This window comes from Schistocerca americana, chromosome 6, assembly GCF_021461395.2.
Source record: "Schistocerca americana isolate TAMUIC-IGC-003095 chromosome 6, iqSchAmer2.1, whole genome shotgun sequence".
Taxonomy (NCBI): Eukaryota; Metazoa; Arthropoda; class Insecta; order Orthoptera; family Acrididae; genus Schistocerca; species Schistocerca americana.
Genome location: NC_060124.1, coordinates 330385597 through 330404074, shown reverse-complemented (window position 1 = coordinate 330404074; position 18478 = coordinate 330385597). Strand labels below are relative to the sequence as shown.

General features: G+C 42.2%; 1 protein-coding gene across 3 annotated transcripts in view; it reads right to left on the bottom strand.

Annotated features, from left to right (window-relative positions):
• Positions 1–18478, bottom strand: part of LOC124619291 (vacuolar protein sorting-associated protein 35) — a 94172-nt gene that overhangs the window by 18447 nt on the left and 57247 nt on the right. For all 3 annotated transcript variants that reach the window (XM_047145564.1, XM_047145565.1, XM_047145563.1), the window contains 4 exons: positions 9136–9245; positions 7489–7657; positions 2591–2770; positions 1927–2166 (listed from right to left, as the gene is read on the bottom strand). In XM_047145564.1, the coding sequence (XP_047001520.1) occupies positions 1927–2166; positions 2591–2770; positions 7489–7657; positions 9136–9245 (699 nt within the window). The remainder of the gene's footprint in view (positions 1–1926; positions 2167–2590; positions 2771–7488; positions 7658–9135; positions 9246–18478) is intronic.

Sequence of the window (18478 nt, the reverse complement as noted above, 5' to 3'; positions counted from 1 at the left end):
CAGTATGGGCACTAGGCAGAGGTATGACCACCATTCCTGGACCTCAAGGTAAAGAGAAGAGCAAATGGCACTGTGAACCACAGTTTATACTGCAAGCAAATACGCACCGACCTGTACCTACATGCAGAAGACTGCCAACACCCTGTGCAGTACACAATGTGTGCACCATCTCAATTACACACTGTCTCCCCCAGGAACTGGAATACCTCAGAATGGTCTTCTGGAAAAACATTTACAAGTAACAGCAGATGAGGCACATTCTGGACCCTACCACTATAGTAAAACCTGTGGAAATGGACTACATTATGGAGGAGGAGGCGACCACAGTCTTTACACTGTACACCAACACACTATCAGGAAAATTTGAAACCAACTAAAAATGCACAAAGTAAAAATTGTCCTTTGCCCACCTAATAAAACACTGGTATTTCTGGGGAGTATGAAAGATGACGTCTGTTTATGGAAGGCTATGTATAGCAGATTCCATGCCAATGTGGCAAGACGTATACTGGGCAAACAGTGCACAACATCAAAGACTGTTGCCGAGAACACCAGTGGCACACTATACCAATGTATCCTACACAGTTAGCAGTCACAACACACTTTTTGTCAAAGACATCAGATGATGTAATAGAAACACATCCGGATTTTAGCACAAACTCTTAAATACTGGGACAGCATAACTGAAGAGCCATCAATGCATGCATCAGGTACAATCTTACTGACCTGGAATGTGGCTATGGTCACAGAAAGGCTTGGGAACCAACACTGGGCCTTATTATGAAGACACTCAGCAAACACAAAATGGCAGCCAGGCAGCCTACATCCAAGTGGCCACAGTCATCACACCCCATCAACTTATACCCTCATATGGAGTGGGAAGAGTTTTCCAAGTTGGCTGTGCATCCCCATGAGACCAGTTCAACAATGCACCTGACAACAGCGGACTGTTTGATCAACTAACACAGAGTGAAAGTGAAGAATCACAGAAAAACTTAGGTCGTGGCTGTAAAGTAAACATGTATTACAGTGGCACATACAGACTGTTTCACTTTGATGAACCATGTCACACTGTGTGACAGTCTGATGAACATATGCAGTCATCATAAAATCCTTGTGTACTAGAAATCCTTGTGTGCTAGGTCAAAGTGAAATTTTGTGGGAGAGTCATATCTTTTGGTACTTTGGTCTTGGTTCATTGCGGTCTTTTGATCCTTATCCAACCAATACTTTCACGCGATCGGCTAATGTTCACCTTCACATGCAGTGATATTCTGTCTTTCAAGCTACTGCACTTTTTATGGCTTCTGGGTTATGTGCCGCCCCCACCCCAAATAGGGAAAAACACACCCTCACACACATTCACAACTCACAGACATATGGCCATTGCCTCCAGGCACTGGAGATAGTGACCCTAAAATGGTGGCTTGATATTTTAGCAGTCTTTTTCATTTTGCCTGCCTGTGACTTGACACAATGTCTATGTGGAGAGAAAAAATATAAACAATAGATGAATCAATAATACCATTACCAGTGATTTATCATGGCCTGCTTTATCAAGAACACAAAAGAACTGTAATTTGGCATCTGACATTAAATGTAGGCAGTATGCCAATCACTTAGATTGCATTTTTAATGAGTTCTTGTCCATAATAGTGTGCAGCTAATCACACAACTTGAGCAAAGGGTCTTAACTATTCTGGAATCATGTGATATTGTGTATATTGTGACAGCAAAACTAGTTATACACAGTTCTGAATTTTATGTCCCTCAGTAGAAACAATTTTTCCAATACAGAAATTCCTCGTTAATCTTAATAGGAGAATTATAATGCCTGTACCATTTTCAGTGACAACAATTCTGTTTCGTAGTGGTTTACACTTAGTGTTTAAGGAACAAAGCCATCAAAGCAAGGCATGTACTTACCTCCTTGCCACCAGTTGCGAGGCTCTTTCCAGACCAAAAGAGATGCGCACACGTGGCAACACCACGACACTGGTCTGGCTTCTTCAGCAGTTTAGAAGCTGCAAGTGCACACTGTGTCCGTAACGGTTCATGGCTCTCTTCACTAAAACAGGAAGTCTGCTCCACAGTTGCTACAATCAGTGTTATAGCTGCCAACTGGGCTTTGCTGTCCGAGATTTCATCCTCATACAGTGAGAATGCCTATGAGAGAGAGACAGAGAGAGAGAGTATAAGTGAAAGTCAGAGAGAGAGAGTGTGTGTGTGTGTGTGTGTGTGTGTGTGTGTGTGTGTGTGTGTGTGTGCGCGCGCGCATTACCACCGTACTTTGTTCAAAGCATTTAAACACTGTCAGCAGAGGTGCACCATTTGAAAACATGTTTTAATATATCTACAGATGAAGGTTGTATGGAATTAACCAATGGACAACCCCAAACAGGAATATTTCTTTGATATATTTCTTGACAAGTTATGAATGAAGCATCTGATCATTTTGAATACATGTACAGTACATTTGTGTCTGTTCTTTATGGTGATACTGAAGTTAACAACTGGATTCACACTGAGTAATGGAGGTTACACACACAATAAAATGTATATGTCACTGTATTACTATGCAGCTGGTTACCTGAGACATAAATTCATATGCAACTGTTTCATGATTATCAAAACCCACACGACCAACGGCCAAAGCTCCCTGTAGAAAAAGTCTTAGTGGCAACTCAGCCAAATCAGCTTTCATAAGAGCACTGATAGTCTGATGGCAGAACTGGAAGATTTTTTGACATTTCTTCTCCCACATGTCATCCTGCAAATGAAATGTGTTGTCCACTAAGTTGAAATACTTATCTAATCACATCATCAGTAATACAATAAGAGGAAAACAGTACATATTACACATGTGATATGTATTCTGTTTAATTTCTCTTTTAAGTCAGTGAGCATAATTTTTGTATTGAATGATAGAAATACTATAGGAATATGATATCAGAAATGCATTTTAGTGTTAGAAAATTACCCCCGTTCAGGTTACACAACAGCGAGGGGAGCAGAATATGTGATACAAAATGAATACTTACATACTTCATTTGGCTAGTCTGGAAGTAAAATGATGAAAACCAGTTTGAGATACCTTACATCTTAATAATAAAAAACTTAATCAATCTGATGCGGTGACATGGGTAAGATTCCACACCCACGATCGAGAAGAACAGCTGTACGGCATGCCATACTAATCGCAAGACGCCAGTACTGGCAGAGGCCCTCACTCTTGGATGCGCATGCAGCTGCTCTGTAGTGCACTCTACCGGCTGACGGAACTGCTTAAAGAGCCAGACTCACCATCTGATGTGTACTTTAGCCAATGTGGCCTGGACTAGTAGGGCTGCAACTCTGTGGCAAGTATTTTTATTGTACTAACATACCTGAAGTAATAATGTCCTGTGTTCTTTATTATCTGTATTCTTGTAGCCAGAACACATTGACAGTGGGTAGGATCATTTTGCACAAGTTACATTCTGCCTTTGCTTTTTTCATTTGGTTGTGAGATTTTTCTTGTGGTGATAATGAAAGCTCTGCATCGAACACTGGTGCAAAAACAGATAGAACTTCATATGGTCCTGTAACAGGTTGTGCTGACATTGCTCTCTTCCCCTTCGTCAGCAGCTACCTTTCCTCCAGTGTTCACACCGTTAGGTGAGGTGGCAGAAGATTGGGAAGCATACGAACACCGCCCATGACAATATTTACATTCCTTTCACATTGACAAACGTGGATGTATGTCGTGCACTGTTCTTGTCCTGGATTTTTGCTGCCTTGCATCAGGTGTTGCGGCTGTTACAGGAAGTTTAGTCGTCGTCGTTTGAAAATTTATGCTTGTTGTTATCTTCATATGATTGCCACTGCACACACATTGTGGGTACTAGGTTAAATTTTACCAATGCAAAAAATGGCCCCATCAGTCTTATCGTGCCTGGGCGACTCTCCATGGCCTTAGTCACAAGTGCCATTTTGTCATGTCCGAGTCAAAATACCTGTATGCAGTCAACGTGATTTGAGATGGTATGAAACACTCTGCTCTGGATAAGTAAGTCTGGCAATAGGCCCTCCAATTAGAAAACATTTCCCTTGACGAGGTGTTGCCCATTATCCAGTTGTATGAGGTCCTCTCACGCTGCTGGTCGGAAGTCGGAAACATGGTGTGGCAGCGAATGATGGCCTGGCTGCATCCAATGTGTCCGGGGAGACTGTGTAGTGGTGGTGCAAGCCAGCTGATCCAGTAGCTTCCACACAGCATGTAAACAGCATTCCAGCCACTGCTCCCTGTTGTCGTCATGTGCATCATTTTACTCCCAACAAGATAGATCAGAGTCACCAGTGTTGGGCTGTCTGTCATGCAGGAAAAAAGGCCACATTGCAGTAGTCTGCCAATCAACAGCACAGAACGCAGTATCGGACAACATGGATATCCAGAAAATGTCATTGTCACAACCGGTTCTCAATCAGGCATCAACTAGCTTTTTATCTCGAGGTTTTGATTCTCTCACAACTGTGTCTGCAGGTGAACACCAGCATGACAGTTCCCCTGCTTAATGCCCAAGCATATTTAGACCTTGGCTCTCCTGTGCTGTCGCCGGTAAATGGCTGCCTTTTTGGATATGGTAAGCAGCAAATCCCCTACTTGGTCAGTTCACAGCTCAAAAAATGTTACCTATAGATTGGTAACTTGGCCTTTACCTTTATTGTTGTTTATAATACCTTTCAGACCTTTGGCTTTTCAGTCATGGACTCCATACAGTTGGTATCTGCTGACGTTCCCTATCAATCATTGGAATTTCTGTGCTTTGAATTTCAGGATATTTTGTGGAAGGCCTAGGGTGCACCACAGACTTTAAAAAAGCAGTCCGCTTGTCCTAGATTTTTTCATGCTTGGCAGATTCCGATAGCTATTCACGTCCAAGTCAAGGCAGAGTTGGACTGGCTGACATCTCTCAGGGTTGTAGTTCCTATTTCCTCTAGTGAATGGGCCACACCCCCTTGTTGTTGTGATGAAACCCTTGGGTAAACTGCAACTTCGCAGTGATTGTAAGGTCACTGGGCCATGACTCTGGGTTACAATCTACAGAAGTCTTTATGGACCTGACTAATCCATCGTCGTTTCTTGGAATTGCCTATTAGCACTGGTTCATTTCTGGGGCATCCATCATTGTGTGCCCTCTCTACCTTCTTCTCCTCAAGCATGCTTCCTCTGTACGACCTCCGGCGTGCAACCAGGCCTTTTCTATGTTGAAGGACCGCCTCAGGTCGGCACTGAATCTAGCTACTTCTGATCCTAGCAAACCATTATTTTGGCGAAGGATTCCGTACAGCACCGACTGGGGGTTGTCCTTGCCCATTGGAATGCCGATGGCTCTGAGCAGCCACTGGTGTTCGCATCCAAAACTCTCAGTCAACAACAGGTACATTACTCTCAGGGCGAGATAGAAGCTCTGGCCATTTTGTATGCAGTCACTGATTTTCACATATTATTCTGTGGCATCAAATTCCAAGTCATTATGGGCCACAAGATGTTAGTTTTGTTAATCAATCCATCAGCTCGAGTCCTTGATAAGGTGGCCCACAGGTTGGAGCAGTGGGCACTGTTCCTCTCCAAATACCACTATGACATCCATTTTCGCCCCAAATGGGCACCATTGCCAATGCGGGCAGCTTATCCAGGCTGCCTGATGGCCGGGAATTGCTCTCCCCTTTTGCCTCCGAGGCCTCTGCAGATGCGGGCACCATCCATACATTGTGGCTGTCCAATCCTGACCTGGGTTATCAGCAATGCTCCGCCCCCAAAGGGGGATGGGTGTAGTGACCCACGTACGATTCCACACCCGTTATCTCCAGGCGCGCAGCTGTATGGTGTGTCACAGATGTGGCAAGACACTAGCATCGAGCTGGTGACTTATAGAGTTGGGCCTGCCAACTCTGCGCACAGTCTTATGTGTACTTCAGCCGATGTGACTAGGACTAATAGGGCAGCCACTCCATGGCAATTTTTTTCTTTTTCTGTACTAATATACTTGAAGTAATAAAGTGTTTGTTATTATCTGTGTGTTCTTGTAGCTACAACAGTGCACAGGACAATTTCTCAGCAAATGCCTGAATTTAAAAATATTAAGTGTCAAAAACAAGATTCCTCAAGACAGTTAAAAACAGACATAGTTGCTGGCTACTACTGATAGATATCTTTAAAAATAAAAGTTACAGCACTATTCTAGATTTTTAAGCTATGACACTCTTCCTTAGAGAGGAGTGAGGAAGACAAAAGCTAGAATAGCGTGTGTACTTTTGTATGTGTCTATCAGCAATAACCAATATTTAATAATACTAGTTTAGAATTGATACATACATCAAATTTTATATAGTTATTAGAATTGATACACACTTCAAATTTTATATAGTTATTAGGTGCATTTTCCCTTAGTGACACTTTTAAAGCAGACCACTTTTTCTTACCATATGATGTATATAACAAATAGTGTTGCTTATTGTTCCTACAAAGACAACTATTGTAGCATACACTTTGTTTCTAGTATTCTGTCCCACAAGAAAAGGTGAAACTGTAAAGACGATGTCTTTCTGCTAGTTTCATGGGGATACATTAAACGAACTTGTAGGAGCTTCTTCAAACAAGTTATCTCTACCGAAATGTAAAGCGTACTGCTGAAGAAACCACATTTTAACGGCAGAGGCTCAATTCACAGGACAAACCCCTACTTAAAAATCATTATCCGCAGCTGCTCCTATTGTGCAACATCAATTGTAGTTGTTAAACGTGAAACACTACAAACATTGACAATATAATCACAACTACTATGAAAATGCAATAGCCAGAAAAGATTAAAAATATTCACTACCAGATCGAATATAACTGACTAACAGTATGTGGTGTAGCTCCTTTATTCCCTGATCTCCAAGTACAAGTCGAACGTCCTCCATCAGAAATAGTGTTTATGACAATAGCACAAGCTTTGGAGTTCAGCAACTCGCTAGGACTGACAGAGATCTTACCACATGACTCATTAAGCATACTATTAACTCTCAACACTGCAGCAGAACAGAGATGTTTGTTCATCTCACGATCTTAAGATCAAAGCAAAGAGAATCAACAAGCACCCACGAACTCAAATATTTGGTTGCAGACCAAAAGGTGTCCTATTGTATGTGGAAAGCCTTAAATTGGCTAAGGACAGGAGTGTCATGAACCTGATAATGGTTGCAAATGTGGCAAAGAACACTCGAAGGTTCATCTCCTTGCCTGCCTCAAGTGAATGACAGATGCAGAACTGGAGATTTAGCCCTGGAAAATGACGGTGCAAAGCTAAGTTAAGAAGCACTGGGGTGGTGCTATTTAGTTTGTTATTTATGGACTTGGAAGATAAGTAATAGTTTAATTATATTTGGAGTCTATCAGTTTAGCCTGTTGATAACCACATTCACATTTCTCTTTAAAATGAGAGTTTTGCTGTCAGAACCCACCTGGTCCTTGATGGCCCTGTACTTAAAAGCGAGCTGGTATGCCTGAAACACTATTGGTGGCAGAGTGTACTTGATCCTTCTGTTTCCACCTGCTCCAAAGTGTTTCCGTGCAGTGCTTAGGATGAGGTACTGCTGATCAGGAGTGTCAGAACGCAGGTGGTGTATAAATCTGCCAAACACAACACATACATTGGAACATTTTTGAATCAGTTCACAATTAATACATAACTTCTCTCTCTCTAAATATACCTATTAGATCACAACTTCATGCTTTGTTAGTAATAAACAAATGCCTTAATTAACCTTAAAATAAAATGACTGCAATCTTTGGAGAGGTTTCCTTACACGTTACTCTTTGTGGAAATTTCAGTAGTAGGATTTTCAACACGGAATTGGAAGGTAACTACAGGGCATTAGTATTTATATATGATTACACCGATTGTAACAGCCCATATGAATCCTCATATGAATCAGGAGCTATAACATCAGATAACAGTTCAAAATCAGAAATAAATATGGTTGCCTTATGGGTAGTGATCTGCAGCTTGCAAGGTGGCTAGTGAGTTATGAGAAAAGATCAGAATGAAAGTGACAGACATGGAACATGGTATTATAGCTGGAACAAAATCATGGGTTTACTTTAATATCACCCAATCATCTGCAATTAGCCAAAGAGTATAATGTCACAACACTAAAGTGTGTGTCACATCAGAAGTTAGCCCAGTTTTGATACATTCTGCTCATCCCCCTCTACGAATCCCCAGCAGCCAAGCCACATGGCTTATGGGGAACAGCACTAAATGGTGATAAATGCCCTCCTTCACACTGTGACACAGCCATACTTCAGTGGCGACACACACACACACACACACACACACACACACACACACACACACACACACACACACAAGGTCTCTCTCCTGTAAGTCACCAGGTGTATTTTCTATGGTGTTTTGGCAGATATTTGCAATTTAGTTTTTGCATTGTGTAGTGGGAGTCAGCTCAAACAATTAGTGCTCATCACATCATTTATGTGACACCCGGTGACAACAAGGCTTTGGTTTGATTACCTATTACAAACAAAATTATTTTTAAATTGAAATTTTATGTGACCATTCGATAGAGCGCTCCCAAATTAGTCTAGTTCGACATTTGTTTTACCAATATGTATTAACTGTGACAGTAAAATATGAAGAATAAACAGCAATCCAGCAGTGACTCAGTAGTGCTGGATGCTTGGCGGTAGCAGCCAGCGCGATTCGTTTTTTATTGTCCCTTTTAACACACACAAAATTAATATCGAACCACAATAATGTGGACCACCCTATCAAATGGGCACATAAAATTCTGCTTGCAAAATCATTTTGTTTGTAATGGTAAACAAATCAATGCTTTCCATGAAATGCCTTTTGATGTGACATATAGTAAAACCAATCATTTTACAGATAAGAATTGCTTGGTTGAAAACTATTTCTGAGCTTGGCTGCTTAGCACCTCCTTGCTCTGTAATATGTGGAAAAAATTAAGTCTCAAAATTCATCATCATTGAATAACATTAATCCAAAATTTGTGTTCTCTGTAATTAAGATTCATTCACAAACACAAATTTCGGTTTTAAATTATATGACACAGGGACATTCTACACACCTTCCAAGAAGTCCTTGTTCTTCTGCAAAGTCCTCTGGGTCATCTTCAGCTGCAGGCTGGTCTGGCTGATCTTGGACCAGTGGCGAAATCATTGCTAATACAGCATCCACCTGGAAATCAACCAAGTATTAAAAATGACTTCATGAAGTTTATTAAAAGTGGAAAAGTCACCTTCATTATCCTCATCACTTCCCCAACTCCAGTTGCCTCAGTGTGGTGCACAAGCTGCAGCTATTTCTTGTTCTGGCTACATAATTTTTGGCCCACAACACATTCCCACTTTTTCATTCTGATGTGTCTACCTAACATTTCCTTGCCTTTCCTCTTGATCTTTTACCCAGTGCTTCTGCATTAAAGTTGCATCACTGCATTCTTCATTTTTACCAGTGACCATACCATAGCACTTTTCTGTAATATCTAAACTAAACCCCTCCTGCACTGGCCATGAAAGCCCAAAGGTACCAACTGGCTGCCGTGTCACCCTCAGCCCACAGGCATCACTGGATGTGGATGTGGCGGGGCATGTGGTCAGCACACCGCTCGCCCGGCCGTATGTCAGTTTCCGAGACCAGAACCGCTACTTCTCAATCAAGTAGCTACTCAGTTTGCCTCACAAGGGCTGTGTGCACCCCGCATGCCAACAGCGCTCGGCAGACCAGGTGGTCACCCCAAGTGCTAGCCCAGCCTGACAGCGCTTAACTTTGGTGATCTGAGGGAACCGGAGTTACCACTGCGGCAAGGCTGTTGGCTTTCTATAATATTAGTAATTGGCATTTTGATGTCGGATTCATTTCTGTTTATTTCATTTTGCAACCTGTCTATCTTAGTCGTCTTGCAAATTTACCAACAGGAGGGTACACGTTTCCAAATCCGCAGGTCAAAATTGGTACAAAGTAATTGTGAATATGGTTAATTTAGCTAGTATTTTGCTATCCCACAGTAGCTTTCTCACTTGGATGTGGAACTGCAATGCCTTTAGTGTCCTGTTGTGTATTTCCTGTCCTGCTATATTGTTCATGGATAAAACACTCTCCAGATATCTGGAGATGGGAGCCAATTCCAACTAGTTCCATCTAAAATGTATTTGAAGTTGTTCCTTCTCTTCTGACTACCATTTCTACTCTCTTAGTTTTTATTAATTTAAGCCCAAACTCTCAGAACTGGTTATTTTCAAGAAATCAGTCACTCTTGTAATCTTACTTCAGATATTCTCCATATGAGAGCATTTGCATGTACCAGGATATTACGTTTGCCATAACTTTTGTTATTGGATTTAATGATTTGGTCTGTAACTAGCATAAACATTAGTGATAATGCACTTTCTTGTTGAGCTCAGCTCCTATGTTTCAAACCAATCAGATATTCACTCTGAACACAGCTGTACCATTTTTAGCTCATCTTATTAATCATGAAGATTGGCACATTTACATTTAACAGGAATTTTCACATTGATGTACCTTCACTCACAATGCGCGCGATAAAGAGGATGCCCTTCTGTACAGTTCACAGGCTCACTAATAGAGGCCGCCTGGCCACCTGGTATACTCTAGTGAGCTGCCAAAAAAACAGAATTATTTAAGCATATCGCAAACGAGTACTCTGCCTATTCTGTAACCTACATTACTGCTGTCCGGTCAATGTATTTGGTGCTACGCACACCCTGTCCTTTATTGTATCTTACATGTTGCTCTATAAAGCACTATGCACCATAGATAAGTCTTTGTTCTTGCTATAGCAAAATTGGCGACAAGTGAGGTATACATTTTTCTCCGCCAGTTAGTGTCAGTGCTAAGTCACCTGACAAACATCTCGATGGAAGAAATACTCCAATATACCGTTGCCCAGCAGCAAGCTTTCGTGGAACAACTACAGGCTCTAGCCACTGCTCTCACTCAAGTAGCATCTGCGTATTCATGGCAGGTTACTTTCCTGTTAGAGCACTTGCATATGATGAATCAGAAGACTGGGACACCTACAAGACACTAAACCTATGTAGGGCTTTCTTCCTTCCTTTTTTTCCTGGCTTTCACTGTGCATTATAAGTTGTTGGGCCACCAAGTACCCTTGCAAGAACTGGCCAGCTTATTATTTGATGAAATGTGCAAGCTTCTCTCAACCTATTACTGTGACAGAATGCATATCACTCAATGCAAGTAGAATTTTACCATTGTCAGAAGCCCAAACCAATCTTTCAAACCCTGCACTGCAGAATTTCACGGGTTGAGCCATCGCTGTAAATTTGTCACTAATATCCGTCACGAATCCTACTCTGATCACAAGGTCCGTGATTAAGTGTCACAGTCTGCAGGTGATCAGATCGCTGCGTGGGGGGAGATATTGGAAGTTGCTCAGTCAACCCCTATTAGGCACGCTGCAAGGGTTCAGGATGACAGGAAAACCACTGCAGCAATAAAACCTCGACTCAGTATCGCATGGGGCAGAGTCGGTTATGGCAACAGCAGCAACAGAGCCGTCGCAAGAGCAGCCGCATGGCCCCCCTTCCATCTTGCCCATACTGCTTCGTCCAACATAAGCATGCTGCATATCCTAAGTGTCGGAAGAGAGGCCCCATTGTGTCGACAGAACAGAGAGGCCCCATTGTGTCGACAGAACAGAGAGGCCCCATTGTGTCGACAGAACAGAGAGGCCCCATTGTGTCGACAGAACAGAGAGGCCCCATTGTGTCGACAGAACAGAGAGGCCCCATTGTGTCGACAGAACAGAGAGGCCACATTGTGTCGACAGAACAGAGAGGCCACATTGTGTCAGTGTGTAACTCCTTTTCAAAGCTGCCAGACACAGTAGTGCCAATGGACATAAACTGTATGCCAACAACTGTTTCCCAAAACAAATTGTTTATTCACTTCTGTGTGTTTAATAAACCTCTAAAAATGCAACAGGACACATGAGATTTAGTAAACACACACCGCAGTGACTTTAGCAAACGCACAAACATATGTGGACTTGGGCTCCCCTTGCCTCACACAGGTTCCATGGAAATTGGTTAGCTACAATAAACAGCAATTCTGATCCTAGGTCAGTTCTCCACTCCTGTCTCTTAAAAATCTGTTGTTCGCCCTCTCACCTTCCTTGTTGTGGATTCTACCCATACTACAGACATGTTCATGTTAGATGCATTTAACGCTTTCAGTTCTCCATTGTTGAAGAGGTAAATTTAGTGTCAGATCAAGTTCCATATCAGCAACTGGAGTCCCTACGCTATGAGTTTTCTTCTCTATTTTCCCCTGGATGCAGTTGTGCTATCGTTTTTCAGGCCCACATTACCATTAAGTTTTTAGTTTTTTTTTGGTGTGGCAGGCAGCTGTCATGTCATGCAATTTTGTCATAGCCGAATTACACTATTTGATGTCACTCAATGTCATTTGGCCTGTTTCTCCCAGTAAATTAGCTACACCACTGTTCATCGCTAAGCAGGCGACAGGGAACCTCCACCTCTGTGGCGACTTAAGTTTCACGATTAATGCACAGTCTGTGCAATACCCCTTGCCCCGTCCTGGCGAATTGCTCACAAAATTATCAGCTGGCCTCTACTTTTCAAGACTGATTTGTAAGAAGCGTACCTCCAGTTCCCCTTGTATGAGGCCACTAGGTACCTTCTCATTGTCAATAAACCTTTCATCCTATACCAATATCAGTGCTTGCTTTTTGGCATCATCAATGCGTTCACAATTTTTCAGCATTTTTTTTAGAACAGCTTACAGCCTCTGTGCCTGGCTGCATCAATTACTTCGATGATATTGGTTCATATTCTTCCGCCAAAGACCACCTTAGAAATCTCCAATAGTTTTTTTTCTGTTTTGCAGTCTGCAGATCTAGTGGATTCTTGCCAAATCTCAATTTTTTCAGCTGTCAATGGAGTACCTTGTTTTCGAGGTTTCTTGCACAATGATCAAGCCGTTGCATCACCTAGTTGATGAAATTGAGGCTGTGCTGTGGCCGACCTCGGTTAAGGAACTGCAGGCATTTCTACTTTAAGTTACATACTACCAAGAGTTTTACTGGACACATCCGCTGTTGCTTGGCCCCCTGCACGTGCTTTTGTATAAAAATGCTTTTTCCTGGTCGTCAGCTTGTGGCCAAGCGTTCACTTTGATTAAATCTAATCTTCAATCTGTTCCGGGTCTGGTCACTTTTCACCCGGCTCAGCATCTTGTGCTAGCTACAAATGCCTCTCAGCATGGTCTTGGCATGGGGTTGCTACACTAATTGCAGGTGGGTCTGAATGACACATTGCTTACACTTCTAAGAGCTTTAAATCCTGTTCAACAGCTGAATTCTCAGATTGGAAAGGACGCTTTATCGACTGTGTTCACCCTCAAGAAAGTTCACATCATCTTGTATGATTCTACGTTCCATTTAAACACACACCACAAGCCGTTGGTTGCTCTTTCTAACCCTTCTACTTCCTTGCAGGACAAGGGAGCACATTGTCTGCAGCAGTGGGCTTTCTTCCTCTCCCGTTATCATCATCAGATCCATTACTGGCCGACGCCTTATCTCACCTTCCAGTTGAACTGGACACACCATTTGATCAGGATGAGTTGCTTTGTTTCTATTTAGATACTGAGAACCACAACATGGTTGATGGTTTTCCTGTCACTCGTGTGATGCTAGGATCTTGACATGGATTCTGTACTTAGTCAGGTCTCTCTTTTGTGCAGCATGGTCGGCCAGAAAAAACCCCGGGCCGGGCCTTGGATGACATGTATAATTATTTCTCCCTCCAGCACTGCCTTTCTGAGTTTGATGTGTGTGTGTGTGTGTGTGTGTGTGTGTGTGTGTGTGTGTGTGTTTGTGTGTGTTTTTATTTTTATTTTTTTTTTATTTTTGTTTGCTGTGGAGAGTGCTGCTCCCCAGGTTGCGATTCCCACTTCCCTACGCCATAACATATTGCAGCTTCTGCATTTTGGTCATTGGGGGACCTCTTGCACCAAACTTTTGGCCTGTTGGCATATGTATTGGCCTGCCATAAATGGGGACATAATGCGGCTTATCGCCACTTGCAGTCACTGTGTTCAGCAACAGATGGCTCCGCTGGTGTCTTTTTTTCCCCGTCTGATGCCGCAGTGCCTGTGGGAGCACCTAAATGTCTTGCTGGGCCCTTCCTAAATCAGTATTGGCTCATTGTAGTGGATGCCTACTTCAAGTTTTTCTGTGCCTAGTGTTCTTATGAATACATGTGGTTTTCCCACCCCATAGGCGGAGGAGGAGGAGTGATGTACCTTCATTTGCGATGCATGTGATTTTAGAGATTGGGCTTCTATACAGTTCACAAGCCCGCTTACAGAGGCTACATGGGTTGGCCCCCTGGCACATTCTGGTGAACCGCTGAAGAAACAGTATTATTTAAGCAATTGCAAATGACTGCTCAGCCTGGTCTGTAACCTGTGTCACTGCTGTCAAGTCAATGTGTTCTGTGGTATGCACAACCTGTACTTCACTGTATCTTACGTGTTGCTCTATGAAGTACAATGCCACATAAATAGTGTTTGTTCTTGCTGAAATATTTCTTCCATCCTAAATTCCCATAATTTTTGTAGTGCAAGTATATATCCAAATCCTGTTCTTGACTAGTTTATATACTAACTGGAAACGTAAGTGAAGGCAGGTCAGCAGATCCATCCTCTGTGGGTCTGTAAACTCAAGAGTGAGCAGCCCAGTCCCCAATAATTCTACCCTCCCCCCACTGCCCCCACCTCACAACAAGAAACTAAAAAGTTGTTTCACAAAGTTATACCAACACTTCCACAGCGTACTTCATAAATCAGTGGCGATGCAGTGCGCAGACATTTTCTGCAATAATATATTTACATTGCATAGAAAAAGAACTGGGTTACTAATGCAAGAAATGCATATGGACAGAATCTGCATAAATCTCTGCACAATGCTCCAGGTTGGAGGAGGAAATTGATTCTTAGTTATCCTGTTCAGTAGTTTTAACTTTCTTCCAGAAAAGATGACTTCTCATAACACCAGCATTGCTTGTTTTTCAGTTTACAGGCACACTATACCTCACCTGCATTTCCTGACCAGTTTCTCTTACATGAGTAGACAAAGTAAGTTTACTGTGCTTGTGTTTATATGGTGGAGTTATTTTCTGTCTATTAAGTTTGCTTTCATCTTCCATTTAAAAAGATTTGTTTGCTATGTGTGGTATTCTTCAAAGTGCACAGGCAAACAAGAAGAAGGGACAGACATAAAAACAGCTGCCACAATAATCTTGGAAGATACAGAGTTGATAAGAGTATGACATTTAGGTTTTCCATCTTCTGTCAAATTCTGTAGTGTGGCTGAGGAAATGGTATTTCATAAACTCCCTATCTTCAACAATGGAAAATCCAGGATGGATATAACAATATTATGAAAAGGTTAGCTGCTACTTACCATAGGCACAACAAAAAGATGGTCAGAAAATTATCTTTCTGCCAAAAAGGCCTTCATTGGAGACAGAACATACATACACACTCACTCGAATGCAATGCGTACACATATGACCACAGTCTTTGGCTGTTGAGGTCACACCTGTGTGTGTGTGTGTGTGTGTGTGTGTGTGTGTGTGTGTGTGTGTGTTCTGTCTCTAACGAAGACCTTATTGGCCGAAAGCTCATCTTCTGACAGTCTCTTTGTTGTGCCTATCTGCAACTATGGTGAGTAGCAGCTATCCTTTTCATAATATTGATACACTATGTTCATGGACCACATTTCCGAGAAAAAAGAAAAGTGACAAAAAGCTGATGTCTGTATCCTATGCCCTCATTATTCCCATTGTCCCCTATCACCCATATCTTCTAAGCTACATGCTGACATTGTCTTCATTCACACGAAGTTTGGATGAAAAAACTGGTTTGGGATTAAGTGATATTTATCATGAAGCTGAACAGCAATCTAGCTTCCGCAGCAATCCAGCCTCAGTTCTCCCATCATCTAGAGAGTTTCACAAGCTTAAATTGGCTCAATCTGCAACAGCAGTAGGTCAACAATATACAGCAATATATTCCAGCCTGAAATTTCCACAATAGTAAGTCACCTAGGTGTTATGGAATGTCAGATGTTTAAACATCTGACAGCTAATGCACTACAGCAGATTACTGTTCAAGCTTTAAAACTGATCAGACCCATTCCTCAAGATGTATTAATGCCCAGTTTGTAAGATATGCTGTTGATGTATGGGACGTGGCTCCACTCAATGTAGCACATACTACACATATAAGCAATTCCTTAATGGAAGATATTTATGCAGTCTACCATTAACACAATTAATGGTGAGAGAAATGCAGTAACCTTCCTGCCATTCATAAAGTCACCACTAAGTGACTACAACATGGTGTAAACAGCTTTACAGTACGCCAGCAGCAAATTGCCATGTTTAACAATGCAATACTGTCCCCACTAACATAACATAGGTCACGAACATCATCACATTTACAAATTAACACTTCTCAGTAATTCTTTATAGGAACATATTTTATGTAAAGACTCACTCAATAATTGCTCAACTTACTCAATCAACTGAAAATAATTCTACTATGTAAACAAAAGCACAGAGAAGTAATTTTGTCCACTCAAGTAAGGGAACTGGCTAGGAAGGTACAGTCTATAAACTGAGGAACAAGCAGTTCTGGTGGCGGGAAAGTCATCTTTCTGAGAAGAATACCACAACTATCATTCCTCTTTACCAATGTACTGCAGTGCGCAGATTTTAGTTGGGCTGCAGCCTCCGGAGATAATGGCTCTGTGTGCGTTTTCCCTATTTCGGAAGTACTTCGTCCAATAGCTCAAAATTTTGGCAGTCTTTTTCATTGTACCTGTCTGTGACTCAACATCTCATCTATATGGTGAGTAGCAATCTATCCTTCCCCTTTCTTCTTATTCCAACTAGTGCTTTCCACTGATCCATTTACTTTTCTTGCTTTAGTGTCATTAGTAGCTCCTATCTGTATCCCATGTAGTGATAATGCATTTTGTGGAAAATAAACAATCCCTGGGCTTGTTCTGGACACTATACTGCCTTTAATTTACAAGGAGCACTGTGGTAGTGTTGGCAATGGCTTTGCCGCATTGGATACACCGGTTCACGTCAGATTACCGAAGTTAAGTGCTGTCGGGTGTGGCTGACACTTGGATGGGTGACCATCTGGGCCACCATGCGCTGTTGCCATTTTTCGAGGTGCACTCAGCCTCCTGATGCCAATTGAGGAGCTACTTGACCGAATAGTAGTGGCTCCGATCAAAGAAAACCATCATAACGGCTGGGGAGAGCAGTGTGCTACCCACACGGCCCTTGTATCCGTATCCTCAGCTGAGGATGATATGGTGGTCAGATGGTCCCGAAGGGCAACTTGTGGCCTGACGACGGATGGAGTACTGTGGTAGTGTTGGTATAAGTTTGTGAAATACCCTGTGCCTGCTTGCTGTTAATTTGGAAGGGGGGTGGGGGGAGGGGGGGGGGGAGGAGGAGGAGGAGGAGGAGGATGATGATTGTGGATTCGGCAGCTCTGTCTTCAGTTTACAGAACCACAAAGGAGATACGAGCATGACCACAATCTGGTGACCTGCCTTACTTCACACTTCCAGCCTCCAACCCCACTCCCTCCCCTCCACCCTCATACATCCTCAGTATACAATTATCCCTCTAAGTGGATCTCCAACTAGATGTCGCACACACATTTAAAGAAATAGTATCGACAGAAACTGAGAGATTTACACCAAATAAATTAACAAACATCGGAGCTGATAGCCCTTGGTACACAAAATGAGTCAGAACACTGTTGCAGAAACATAAAAAGCATGCCAAATTTAAATGGATGCAAAATCTCCAACACTGGTGATCTTTTACAGAAGCTTTAAATTTAGTGCGGGCGTCATTACGAGATGCTTATAACAGTTTCCACAATGAAACGGTCTCAAATACTGCCAGAAAATCCAAAGAGACTCTGGTCCTATATACAGTACGCTTGTGGCAACACACAATCAATGCCTTCTCTGTGCAATAGCAATGGAAATACTACTGACAACTGTGCAGCCAAAGCAGAGTTACTAAACACAGCCTTCTGAAATTCCTTCACCGAAGACAATGAAGTAAATATTCCAGAATTCAAATCAAGAACAGCTGCAAACATCAGTAACTTAGCAGTAGATACCCTCAGAGTAGTGAATCAATTTAAATCACTTAATAACCAGTTATGTTCCTTTCAGAATATGCTGATGCAATTACTTAATAATCATACACAACCACTGATAATAATCATATACAACCACTGACTCCACGAAAGATCCATACCCAAAGGCTGGAAAGTTGCACAGGTCACCCCAGTATTCAAGA